Source organism: Thermobia domestica, chromosome 13, assembly GCF_964235325.1.
Source record: "Thermobia domestica chromosome 13, izTheDome1.hap1.1, whole genome shotgun sequence".
Taxonomy (NCBI): Eukaryota; Metazoa; Arthropoda; class Insecta; order Zygentoma; family Lepismatidae; genus Thermobia; species Thermobia domestica.
This window is the reverse complement of record NC_137466.1, coordinates 131,017,303-131,032,032: the sequence shown is the minus strand read 5'-3', so window position 1 is coordinate 131,032,032 and position 14,730 is coordinate 131,017,303. Positions and strand designations below refer to the sequence as shown.

The 14,730-nt window shown below is 34.8% G+C and overlaps 1 protein-coding gene across 1 annotated transcript in view; it reads right to left on the bottom strand.

The window, feature by feature from the left end:
- The window catches only part of LOC145667754 (sodium-coupled monocarboxylate transporter 1-like), an 84,227-nt gene that overhangs the window by 7,485 nt on the left and 62,012 nt on the right, over window positions 1-14,730 (bottom strand). Inside the window, exons 4-6 of the mRNA XM_081735197.1 lie at window positions 5,433-5,541; window positions 1,299-1,408; window positions 495-678 (exon numbers count right to left, since the gene is read on the bottom strand). Of these exons, the coding sequence (XP_081591323.1) occupies window positions 495-678; window positions 1,299-1,408; window positions 5,433-5,541 (403 nt within the window). The remainder of the gene's footprint in view (window positions 1-494; window positions 679-1,298; window positions 1,409-5,432; window positions 5,542-14,730) is intronic.

Genomic DNA, 14,730 nt, shown 5'->3' with positions numbered 1-14,730 from the left:
CATGTTTCATAATATAACTCTGAAGCTTGAAAAATATGTTATAAAGACAATATGCTACTACTTTGATATCAATAATATATTTCTTGATGTTATATTATTAATTTAAAGGAAGAGTCCAGCAATTCACTTATGTTCCATACAAAGAAAATAGAAGAATTAGGAAAATTTGAACAACTATGAATACATCATAGAAAAGTACATTCCCCTATCGCCAGGAAAATACGTATGTGTATTTTTCGTTATTTTATAACGTACCTCGATGCAGATACAAATTAAATTACATCATTGGTTTTAATACATCCTAAAACTCAATTGTATTTACTCGAAATGTTTATTGTAAACTTTTTGATTCCTTTTTACTAAACAATCTATGTAACAGTAATTACTGATACGATTTTGACAAAAAATTGTAGTAGGAGACAAACATATTGTACGATGTAAATTATCAGCAGTAGACAGAAAAGCAATTCAAGTAGAAAAGTACATTATCTAACCTGATACACGCCTCCTAAATTCTCAACCACATATATTAGTGCAGTTGCTGCGCTGCCGTAAACAACAACTGTCAACTTCATAATAAGAGAGGCCTGTTTCTCTGTAGGGTTTCTCTTCAAAAGACTCTTACAGAAATCTTCTAAAACAATACCAGAAACACCATTTAAAGCAGACGACGTTGAGCTGTAAGGAAGAGTTTTGTTCAATCTTCCCTGACTATCTCCAATCGTTGGTAATCCTAAGCTTATATTAGGGTAATCTAATTTGGAAGATATTATATTCATTATGAAATCGGCAACACAAAATTCGAGTGAAAAATATATTTGAATGCGATAGCGTATAAGTCACACTTGTATAAAATTATATTTAATAAAAGCAAAGCTGAAATATAGCTAGTAGAAGGAGTAATGAAAATCGTTATGAAATATAGTATACATAATATATAATTTACTTTATCACGATATTTAAAATAAAACAATGAATGCAAGTTTACAACATCTGCGAAAAGGCTGACTAAGATACCATTGAAAACTGAGAACTTTCATTGTAGAATGCGATCAATCGCAGGAAATGAGCGTGAATATCTCTAATATGTATATTAAAAATAACGTCTAGGATAACATAAACACAAGCATTGGTTACTAGCATTGGATTATTACTTAATGTCTAGCCTAATCAATTAAAATTTGTTTAAACAACAAAAGAATATTTTCTAAAATTTACAGACTGTTACTCAATATTAGTGTGATGCAATGAAAGACAAGAATGTTGAGACAAATCTGATTACCAAAAATTGTAAATACCTTAATGTTCCACTAAAAATCCCTGCAACATAAAGGCCTATAAATCCGGGAATATTGCCTATTGTCTGCATCGCCATAGTAGGTCCTATTTGGTCTATTCTTTTAGCCACCTAGAAAAGAGTAATGCATATAATTCACACACAGTAAAAAATCTTCTTTGGGTGTAAAATATAATTATAGTATGGAAGAAAGGATTAGTTAGTTGCTACTATCACTATTTTCGATATGAATATTTAAATGCATAACAAAATACTGATCGGTCAAAACATTATAAAGAACTTTCACTTGTTATAATTTATGCAAGCGGCACAAAGCATTGCAGAACCGTTCACTAGACGGTGACAGGGATCTCCTTCGATCATGTATACCTCTGAAGAAAGCAGTCTATATATCAGGGTTTGACAAAGACCATATAGTGATAGCGTGACGGCTCGGGACAAACATATCGGAAATCGCAGGATTTGTTGGGTGTTCGCAAGTTGCCGTGGCTGTTGTCGTCCAAAGGTGGGTAAAGCGCGGTCAATCTAGGACAAATCTACGAAATTTGCGGTCCCCACACCTTATTAAAGATAAAGGGTGTCGTAGACTCTTGAAATTGCTACAGCAGTGCACAAATTGTGGGATAGTGAAAATAAAACTTTAACAGTGGAGACTGCTATAGAAAAGAGTTCAGTGTAGACTGTTTGTCCACTGTTGATGGGCCTTTGCAAAAATTCTTTTAGTAGTGTTTTAATGCTAATCGCACGGCATCATCGATAACAATTGAAATGGTCACGTATCCATCGTCATCAAAATGCAGAGCAATGACATAATGTTGCATGGTCGAATGAATCACTATGGTGCCTTCATCACGTCGACCGAGTCAGAATCTGCCGTCTCTCAGAGGAACATCTGCTCGAGATGTGCATAGTAGGATGAAGACAGACCGACGATAGTTCTATTATAATTTACGGAACTCTTACAAGGTTTTTCCACGGGCACGATAGTCTATGTTGGGGCATCATGACGACAACTAGCTATTGGTAGGACATTACTTGAAGTGTGTAGCCATTCATGTAAGTCATGTCTCCAGCTAAAAAATGTATCTTTCAATATTAATTGTCACAAATCCAATGTTGTGCTGCAATAATTCGAGGAGCAAAGGGGTAAATTTCAATTACTCCATTGGTCTCTAAATACATATGCGATTAACTCTATTGAACACATTTGCAGCTCATCGTCTCCTCTCCGAAATTTAGACAAATTAAGTGAATTATGTATGTAAATGATTTGCGCCGCTCCATCCACCGACAAATATCAAACTTCTTCGAGGTAAAATTGTATTTCTGCTGCCCTTTGACCCAAAGTTCAATATACCGGATATTAGGTGCGTCATAAGAATCTTCTTATTGGTCGGTATGTACGCAGGTAATTACTTCCTGGTGTTAAGAAAAAGACTTTGTAAAACATTAAGAGCATATTTCTTATGAGTGAAACGTTCTGCTTTGTAAATAATTAAATCTTGTCAGTCAGAAAGTAAGGCTCTCCAATGTTGCAATCTGACGCTAGGCCAAGACAAAATTGAAGTTGTGACTGCTCTGTGTCAAAAGAATAAAGTTCTTTTGCCTCACACGTTCTCAGCTTGAAAAATCATGACTAAGCTCTTTGTGTGGGTACTAGAAGATGTACAATATCTTATTCGATTTTGTGGGCCTAAGAAACAGAACCAGTTTAAGTTCATAATAAACTGATACAAGTGTATGGCGCACACGTGACGACACTGTAGCATGTGTGAAAATGGTGTCTAAAATGCAGTGGTAAGATTAGTACTTAGACTGTACAGAATGAACAAAGAAGCAGGCGTCCATATACGACAGGGAATCTCCTTCTTGTAAATGTATAGACTCTATGGGCGAATTGCTGATTGTCATTGTCATAATTGGAAGAACAATACAATTTGGGAGTTTGTCCATGAGAGTTTACGATACAAAAAGTGCGCAATTAGTGGGGTCCTCGACAACAGACAAACAAAAACTAGAGGGTCCGTATGGTTCCATCTGTTTCATTACTCCCTCGCTTTAATAGGATGGGGAGATCTTTCTGAAACATATCATTACTGGGAAGTAAACATGGGTATACCACTACTGTTAGGACTCAAAAGCACAATCAATAGCACGCAAGTAGCCATGGTTTTCAACAGTCAAAGATTTCATGACGTCATCCAGCATTGTAAAACTTATTGCAAAGGCTATTTGGAATATTCATGGTGTCCTCTTTTTCCCCCCAAACAGTAAATGCTGTAGTGAATCGGGAAACATTCCGGGAATTGAAAATTCTTCTTAACGTGAAATGCCTTAATATTAGGTATGACAATGTACTTGCTTCACTACAATGAATGTCCACACTACAACTCATGCAACAGTATTATTTTAAACGATAAGAGTGGAGAATTTTTCGCGCTAATCTTACAGACCAGGAATGGCCAAACATGTCTTGGGAATGTGAAACATTATACCTTTTATTTACTGCTAACCTTAGCATATTGGACATGAATTACTGGAAAACTGAGAAAAAAATTGTTTTGAAACGATTTTATATTAGACCGAATTAAGTTTGTTTTAGGTTTATTTCAGTTACAATGTCAAACGACTTTCTTGCAATTGAGTTAATCAATTTTCCATTTCTCTGCAGGTATTTAAAAAATCACATTCATTTTTACTAAAATAGATGTGAATAATACTGCTAATAACAAAATTGTACCTACTCATTTTTCTGAGAAGAACAAGTAGAATAACATTTAAAATTTATGACGAAACCTGAAGAAATAGTTATTCTTCTTATAGAATCTCTTACAATTAAGAAGAAAAATTCCTAGAAGAAAACCCTCCTTGTACAGTATTCCCCAGCTCCAAAGATTAGGCAGAACGGGAGTTATTGAAATTTTCGTAACCTGGAAATAAATTTTTGGTTTGCTTTTAATATATAAAAAGCCTGCTCTCCTAGGAAAAATTGGAGGCTTCATCCCTAAATGAATATGTAGTGGTTTCTGCAAACGTATTGTATTGCGTATTACATTAGTAATTTAGCGTTGTTTGTTTTTCTTTTTTTGCTTATACATATTATCTGTATCAAAACACACTGTGAAATATAATAACTGTATTGCATAATGAATATTCTTTTTTCAATTTTAAATATACGTCGTTCTTAATGTATACAGTTGGTATTTAATGTTCACTCGTGATATGTCTAGTGAGCTTTTGTCTTAATTAAGTAAAGTTTGGCGGAGTTTTGTCCTACTCTTAATAAAATACACTACACACAGTATATAATCCAATTCTGAATGTTTGCTTGGCTTCAGAAGTCTGGTAAAATATGCTTTTTATTTAATTTTTCTTTTTTATGAATTTGTCTTGGGATTCTCGTATCTCCATTTGAAAGAAACGAATTTCTTAACCAATTATATAATTAATTCTTAGAATGAAATAGGTTATATTATGTAATGTGTGTATAAGTACAGAACAGATAATGATAACAATAATGTTAGTAGTATAGTTGTTACCGTTGGAATTAGCTACGTTCGTAATATTTTCGCCTACTAGTTGTTGCGTGGTCGTAATTTCGTGTGGTGGTGGCGAATTTCAGAACTAAAGCAAGTAAATAAAAAAGACATAAAACCTAAACGGCACAAGACGTAAAAATCATTTCGCGGCACAAGACCTAAACTTTAGGCCTAGTGCCTATATTTTTAGGACTTACGCCGTTTAGGAGTTGTGCCGTTTAGGACTTATAAATGTTACCCTACTGGACGAGCCTGATTTCCACCTTTTACCCAAAATGAAGGGAGATTTGCCAAAAGGAAGTGAGACACCTATTCACATCACATGACATCAACCATGCAGTTCAAACATGGCTTTGTGGAAAAGATCTCATCTTGTATTGTCAGGATTTGAAAAGTGGATTGTCTATCCATACAAGCACTTAAAGTAAAAAATGGGACTGCGTGTAAAAATATTGCAATACAGTAATGTATATCCATTCTATATGCATTTTCCTTTATATCTAGTATCAGCAATATCCATAAGGTGGGAACAAAACTTTCTGACTTCCCCTTATGCAACAAATAATTTCGATAGAAGAAAGAATATTATATCTTACCTTTGTACTGAGAGGATCACAATCGTAATATGTTGCATATGTTACTAGACCCATGTAGCAGTTCATAATATGGGTTAAGGTTATACTTATAATAAATAACCATAAACACCTGTGAAAATAAGATGAAAACAAATGAAACATTTTTCAGAAACATTTAAAACATTCTTTATAATATATTTAATCTTTATAATATATTTAAACATATACATTCAAGAAGTAATGAAGTGCAACAATGTTTTTGATACAGCACAAAAATTGCATAAACCATGGATCAAATGGCAAAAATACTTTCTTGTGGGTTTATTTTTCATAACAAATCAAAACAGTGCTATATTATGAGCGCACGTTATACATGACTAACTCAGCAAGGAAGGAAATGATCGAGCTATTACTCTGAAGAGATACACAGACCTACACGCACACCCACCCACCCCCACGAATATATATATACATATATATAGTAAACAATTGTCAGTTCACTTATGGAAGTAGTCTCTTCACTTCTTTCAGATAATCATCTATCTTCAGCAATTCTTTTCAAGGCTACTTTGCAAGGCTTCATTTTGTCATATCATCTTACATTAGGATATTTCCAACGTCAATTCTTGGCTGTTCGTATTCAGTCAAAAAATTCTTCATCCATGGATTATCGTTTCTTATTGAATGTGTAAAGAACATTTTCACATTCCCATTACTCAAGTGATCTTTCTGATCCATATGATTCTTATCCAATCGTTTTGGATAATTTCTAATACATCTCTCCAGACAGAGAATGTCTGATGTTGTTAATGACTATGTTCCCGATCCAAATGTCAAAATATACAGAAGACTTTCATTGAATATTTTAATCTTTAAACATGTTATTTAACTTCTGAACATAAAGCTGTTTCTTCGGAATGCTCTTCAGCCTAACTTATTACTTCTGTTAATTTGATTAATGTTGCAATCCATGACTGTTTTCTTTTCCAGATAAGGTAGCTATTCAACTCTCCCCATCCTGTCTTTTCAACTCGAATATTTGACTTCCTTACGAAGTTACGGAATACCACCTTAGTCTTTACATATTCATTTTCAACACGAATTCCTTGCACTTTAAATTATATTCTTCTATCATAAGTTGCAGATCTGTATTGTTGTTTGTGAACAGATAGATATCAGCGTAACAAAGATGGTTTTCGTTTATATTTATTTCTTAGTCTTCAAGTAAAAAGATTGAAACACATATTGAAGTACGTTTGTGGAATACTTGGAAAAATAATAGCACACTACCGAACTCTCTTCTCTGTTCTCAGTCATTGTACAGCCAAATATTGGGTATTCGTAATGATACGTTTACAGATTTTATCATTAACGTTTATATAAACATCTTCAAATTCACCGTGATTGAAGAGCGTCAATGTCTCCAGTGAATCAAAAGTTTCGTTAAAGTTAATAAACGCATCACATAAGGTTTGGTCTTTCTATCGGTTTTCTTGATACTTCGACACGATCAATTGCACTATGATTAGTTCTAAACGATGCGTGTTTACTTGGTTGGGAGAGATCTAAATGTGTTTCTAATCTGAGCGTCAATACTAACATAAACATTTTTTTTCAAATTGTGGTTAGTAGACAAATAGGCTTAAAATTTTCTAGATCTCACTGTGTGCATTCTTATGTAGCAGTATGAATATGGTGCTGCTCCATTTCTTCCGAACTCTGCCGGTCTGTAGGCACTTAATGTAAAGCTGTGCTTGGGAGTTTCCACTTCTTCTCCAGTATTCTTTAGTATGTCAATTGTACATTCATCTTCTCCTGATATCTTTCCTCTTTTCATGATCATTGTAGTGTATGCTGTAACGTAACTACAACCTAACTACTTAAACTTCAGTATCGTCACTTGGAGGAAGGGTATGAAAACTCCCTCCATTTTATAATTATAATAAAGGCAGGTACATTGGGATGGTACCGCTTTAAAATCCGAAATTACCATTTTGTAATAGGATAGAACCCAGTTCTTCGATAATACGAGGATGAGCTGTATCAAATCTTTGTAATCTTATAAATGTAAAATATAGGTTTATCAAAAGTTGCATGAGATAAACTATATTGTTGTAATAAAATAACAATTTATATACAAAATTAAATGCATCGAAAATATGAAACAAAAACAAGTAAATATCTGGTTATTTGATTTGGAAATTACAAATTGCCTGAAGGGCTTTATATTACATTCATTAATTATATAAAGCAAATGTAAAAAAAAAAAAAAAACGAGATATACTACAATCCAGCTATACGCCATATAAAATCTAACTATGCTGGTACGTAATATAGATATATCACAAATGTAAAGTGGACAAATAAGTAATTCAATCTTACCAAATGTAGAATCTATACTATTAATATCAAATACACAGGATACATCCAACACGTACGATATTTGTTAAATAGAAATAATATACCACACTAGCATATCGATGGAACATTAACAAAATTACTTCAAACTCTATACAAGGCACTGTAAGTTTGACTTTCATCACAAGCACTTCAAACTCGATATTTGAGAATACTTTAACAACACATTTTCCCTTCAAAAGGGCAAATTGGATAAATTACACTTATCTTTTTGGATTCCCCCTTGATTTTCAAAATTCCAAATTGAACCTTGGTATATCGGATGTATAGTGATGTAACAGCGTTATTCCTAAGACCACCAATAGCTAGCAAGATTACCAGGATATACAATGTTGCTTCAGCAAAGAAGAACTGGCTGCTGAGTAGAAACAACAATAATCGTACTAGGACCAAACTAGACTATGATCTAATATAACAAAATTAATAAAAGCAACCCAAGTGCGAAGGGAAATTACTCCAGTCAAGTTCTGAGCTTGCTTTGAAGAAAGAATACTTACGATTTTAAAACTATGGTACTCATTTTAAGTAACAATTAATAAATTCAAACCCAAAAATCCTGCGAACAAATAAAATAAAATGCAACTGAGTTAATAGTACGCAATTTGCTATGAAATTATGGCCAACGTCGATAACTCTTTGCTCAAGTAGACCAAAAGCAGTACAAACAAGGAAATCAACATGAGGATGAAAGTAACTGAGCTCTCGAAATGTTGTTCAATCACACCAGCTTAGCTTGAATAACCGAAGAGCATATGTATTAGTAACTGGTAGGCAGCTATTACTAGGATATAATAACTGCCAGTCAGATCTGGGTTCACTGTCCATGTCAATGAATCTGCAATAACAACGTATAACAAACTCTTTTAACTCCTTCTAATAACAACTTTTCCATTTAGCTTCCCAGTAAGCTTTGAAGACGATTATGGCGATATCGTCCTGTAGAGCGCTACATGTATACACGAGTCCAAAAGTGCATTAACACCGGCAATTCAACTTTCCCTGCAATAGCAGGCAACACAGAAAGTTCGGCGGTTGGGTTGGTTGCGAATTCGAAAGACATTGGACCAAACCTAAATTTTGTAACAAATATATCAGTGTGGTAATCTGCAAATAAGAAAATAAAACAAATTGTTAAGAATGGCAATTTTATTATCGTGACGTAGTTGGATCATCAAAAGTTACAAAATGCTCTTACTTAAGCAGTTCAAACAAGATGAATGGCAAGAAACACATATCAGAGGAAAGCATTTCTCACCTTCCCCCCAACAAAAAAGAATCTCATAGAAAAGAAAAATACATAACGTAAAGGTTTATTATAATAGCCCCACTCAAAATTTTGAAAGTTGAATCTTGAAAGGCAAGAATAACTCAACCGAAGTGAATAAAATTGAGCATAGATGTTCCAGGCGTAAGATTAGGGAATACGGGTTTCGTATTTTCCTGAAAAAAAAAGGTTGGGTGGGGTACGGACCCCTCAAACCTTTGATCACGAAATATCAAAAGTGATAGTGCATTAACAGTATGTCAGATGTATGTAAATGACATGAAGAATTGCAACGAGACTTTGTGTATGGACAATACGCAAACAATAAACGGATACGGGTTTTTATGTTCTGCGGAAAACGATTTTAGAGTTCAAAAGTCCCACCCAAAAATTTTAAAGTTGATACCCGGAAGGCAAGAAGAAGTGAACCGAAGTGAATGAAATTGTGCACAGATATTTTGCATTTAAAATAAGGGAATACAGGTTTCGTGTTTTCCCGGAAAAACCGGTTTGCTGGGGAACGGACCGCTCCAAACAATTGATCAGGAAATATCAAAGTGCTAGTAACAGTGTCAGATGTGTGTAGAGGACATTAAGAATTGCAATATAACTTTGTGTATAGACAATACGCAAAAAAACGAATACCGATTTTTCTTTTCTGCGTAAAAACGGATTTAGGGGCAAAAGCTCCCACCCAAAGTTTTGAAATTTGACACCCTAGAGGCAAAAAGAAGTGAACCGAAGTGAATGAAGTTGTGCACAGATATTTTAGACACAAAATGAGAGAATACGGGTTTCTTATTTTCCTGAAAAAAAAAGGGTTGGGTGGGGCTCAGAACCCTCCAAACCTTTGATCAGGAAATATGAAATGTGCTAGTAACAGTATATCACGATATGTGTAGAGGACATGAAAGTTGCAATATAATTTTGAGTATGGACAATACGCAAAAAATAAACGAATACGGGTTTATATGTTGTGCGGAAAAACGATTTTAAGGGGCAAAAGCTCCCTCTCAAAATTTTATATTTGACACCCGAAAGGCAAAAAGAATGAACCGAAGTGAATGATATTGTGCACAGATATCGTAGAAATAAATTGAGAGAATACGGGTTTCGCATTTCCTGGAAAAGAGAATTGGGTAGGGTACGGACCCCTCGAAACCTTTAATCACGAAATATCAAAAGTGCTAGTAGCAGTGTGTTAGATGTGTGTAAACGACATGAAGAATTGCAACATAACTTTATATATGGACAACACGCAAAAAATAAACGGATACGGGTTTTTATGTTCTGCGGAAAAACGATTTTTGGGTTCAAAAGTCCCCACCCAAAAGTTTGAAAGTTGACGCCCGAAAGGCAAGAAGGAGTGAACAGAAGTGAATGAAGTTGTGCACAGATGTTTTGCATTTTAAATAAGGGAATACAGGTTTCGTATTTTTCTGGAAAAAATGGTTGGGTGGGACACGGACCCTTCCAAACATTTGATCACGAAAACATTGTAAGTGTTAAAGGTGCCTCCTGAAATACCATAAAATACTATATATACTGTTTGTGCTTACTGTTGATGTGGCAAATTTGAAGAAATCGGATGAATACACTTGTGAAACACGAAAGGCTTTATTTTACATATCCAATATCCACACACAATTTCATTCCCTTCGGTCCACTCCTTCCGCCACCAAACGCCTCGGTCCACCCAAAAGTGTTTTCCTTTTCATTAAGAAACGAAAGAAGTATTCCTTGATCCTACCTGTACAATATTTGTGCACAATTTCATTGACTTCGGTCTACTTGTTTCTGCCTTTTGGGTGTCAATTTTCAAAATTTTTGGTGAAGGCTTTTGCCCTTAAACCGTTTTTCCGCAGATAATAAAAAAATGCATTAGTTTTTTCTGCATATTGTCACAACACAAAATTTCGTTGCAATTCTTCATGTTCTTTACGCACTTCTTGCATACTGTTATTAACACTTTTGATATTTCATGACCATAGGTTTTTGAGGGGTCCGTGCCCCACCTAACCGTTTTTCCAGGAAAATACGAAACACGTATTTCTTCATTTTACGTTATCAATATCTGTGCACAATTTCGTTCACTTCGGTCTACTTGTTTTTGTCTTTCAAGCGTCAACTTTTAAAATTTTTGGTTGGGGGATTTGCCCTCCAAGACAGTTTTACCGAAGAAAATAAAAATACACGTATTCGTTTATTTTGTGTGTAGTATCTATCTGCTAAATTTTATCAAAGTCGGAGTCTTACACTTGGGAAGTGTTACTTGTCAGTCATTGTAGATTTATTTTCGCTGTTCCTACATCAATAAGAAATTGTCTGACAAGTAAATGGTCCAAATGGATGAATGAAATTGCGGGATGAGATACATTCCGACTAACAGAGGATGTGGAAATATGTATATGTGCAAAGTTATAAGCGCTGAACGTCATAAGAAACAAATGAGGGGATAAAATTGATGAGAGAAGGGCTATGCTATGTTATTGAAATACATCAATTAAACTTTTGAATCGTGAAAATAGTGAAAGATGGACAATGCAAACTGTGGTGGATTCACATATTGACAAAAAAAAAGGAATGCACAGATTAGATCACGAACCTCCGGCACCATTTTGAAATCAGCTATTTTGAAATCTGTTGTAATTTTGGAAATGAAAAGGTGATGTGATATATCAGTTAGGGCCAGCATGTTCTCAAAAGTGAATTATGAACTTTAGTGATCGTTATCTATTAGATTTAGATTAGATTATATACTTCTTCGTTAGATTTAAGATAATCTTCATAGTTATTTACGGAAATCTAGGAGACAGATTCTCGTATGTTGAAAGTTTGGACTATCACGAAAACGGATGTAAGTTGAATGTATGCAAAGCCAAGAAAACTAACCTCGAAATTTGATATCCAAGTTGTATATTATTATATTTCACTGTCGAATATGAAATTGCACTATAAGTTTTATTGGTTTGGGATATGTGAGCTATTGCTTATCCATAATACGACTAATAATGCTAAAAGACTCACAAATCGAATTTAGTTCGTGCCTTTAGCATTTCCGACAATCAATGTACAATTGTAGTTCTCAGCCTTTTGAAAATCATGAGCCTCATAGACTCCTTCTTTCTTACAAATAATAGTATCAATCTTAACTGTAACCCACCGATAAACTGTAAGCAACCCCTATAAAATGAAATGAAGTATTTAACTTTAACGAACCACGATTATGCTCTTTAGTCTAAGGGAGACAATGATTAAGGCAAGTGAATGTTGATGGAAGATATGATGGAATGAGAATATGGAAAAAAATTGGAGTATTCCGAGAAAACCCACATATGTCACGATGGTGTCCATCACAAAGTTTCTCGGCTGCGGATCGAACTTGAGGCCTCACGTACCAGAAGCAAGCTGTTTACCACTGGGTCACCGTGTCCTCCCCCAGTGCCTAAGAAACGCGGGCATCCAGTTAAGAATAAGTGACATTGAAAAACGTACTTACTCCACGAATCACATATTCTGACCGTTTGTAGTTCTTGTATGTTGGTTTATCACACTCAATATTTTGTATATCGATACATCTGTCAGAGTCATAGTGAAGAGCGGTTACTTCTGGTGCGGGATGGACCTCTTTCGATCTCACACTATAAAAGTTGGTGGTGGATACCATCGTACCCGCGAGATTTCTCGAGATTATCCTGTTTTCTCCTACATTCTCATTTCACGAATTATTTTCCAAAAAAATAGCTTCCATCTATTATCTTTATTATTGAATCGGATTTCAGTTTAGCATCCCTTCGGTAGCAAAATTACATGAGACATTGAGCTACGGAATAACGTGAGATCCGAAGTATTTGCGCTCCCGCCGCGAATCGGAGCCGGGTCTCCTACGCGAAACTCACACACGCTACCCCATAGCCATGCGTGATCTCTCTGTCTTCATTAGCCTAGAAAGCATAACATTTAAACTTTATGGACTTCATATAATTTCAATTCTTCCTCGATAGTCAATTCTATAGTGAGTCAAAGTAGATCAATCAAATATGTGCATCTTCCCTTTTTTATAATTTTAACGATGTTCTTGTAACTTTGGCCGTGTTCTAAGATTCCTGTTAGTTGAAATATGGTATTTAATTGTAGTTAACTTGCCTCAGTCAACGTTTCATAAACACTTTGGGGTGACCTTTGTGCTGCCCCTATACCATATCGAGTTGTGCATTAATGTAAGCTATGGCTAAAAATATTCCTTTCCCCGACTTCCATCCGACATTTTGTTCTGGAGTTACGGCTGCTTTGGGCATTTTTCCGACTGGTTTTTGGCTGTTCATAGCGCCAAAGGAAGCATTTGTGCACCCAGGTTTTCTTATCTTGGTGTCAGGACTCAGCTCCCAAACATTGTGGGTATTATTTCTATTCTTTTTCTGGTTAGCTTCTGTTTGCCAATTAATTTCCAGTATTCCTAAAACAAACCAAAAGTGAACTAAATTCACTAAATCGCCTTCCCCTATGCTTTCTTCTTGTATACTACTTATTATACATTTATATTGTAGTTGATAGAGATTGCCAATATTGAATGAAATATCTGGTTAAGATGCTAATAGAGTAATTCTTTCTTTAGTACAGAAATTCCTTCCTTGCATCTTGCCGCCATTTCAGGCTAGATAGGATTTGGTAAGATGGGAATTCCCATCTCGCATAAAATGGTGGACATTCTTATCTTGGAGATATAAGTGGCTGATAAATCGTTTGGTGAGGTGGGATTAGGCGAGATGGGATGGAATCATTTGAAAAGTCCCCCGTGATTATCTTTGCCCATTGTAATTGGTTAGGAACTGGGGGTGCCGTACACAGTTTTGTGGAGCTGGGGGCAAGGGGTACCCCACGTTTCCACCCACTTTTTCCCATGCTGCTAAGTATTAATTGCTGTGAGGACTAACGAAAAATATTATGTAATAATGATAATAATAATACCAATACTACTACTACTACTACTACTACTAATACTAATACTACTACTACTACTACTAATAATAATAATAATAATAATAATAATAATAATAATAAAGGATGTGAATGATAATGATATTTTTCAACCTTGTATTACAATTCCTATGGGTTTCCGTGAATCTGGATATATTGTTTTTATAAGGAATAAAGTGGCTTCAAACAAAAATATGATTTGTGTAAAAGAAAAAAACGTCTTATCAGTTGCTTTCCAAAGAACTAAGCAACTGACAACTGACATTGTGTGTGTTTTTTTAAACATAATGTTACAAGACACAGAAGCTGCAATTGCGGGCAGTTTGCCTGAGCGCAACTTCAGTACTAAAATTAAGACTTTCATTATGTCAATTTATGTGTAGCTATCAGTCAATCAAAGAGGCTTTTTGCAACGCTGAATTTTACAACAAAGGTTTCGTTCCTCAGGTAGGAAGCAAAATCCATCGATTGTACGTTGAAATCAATTCCCCTTTTTTGCACACTGTGTGAAATTTAACTTGTACACTGTAGAGAGTTACAGAAAAGAGAATGCTGTTTTTTTAAAAATGACATTATCAAATAGATTGACCATTATCACAATATATTCAAGATGAAAAATATACATTTGACAGTCGTTGTACTTAGTTGTCTGCACTGAAA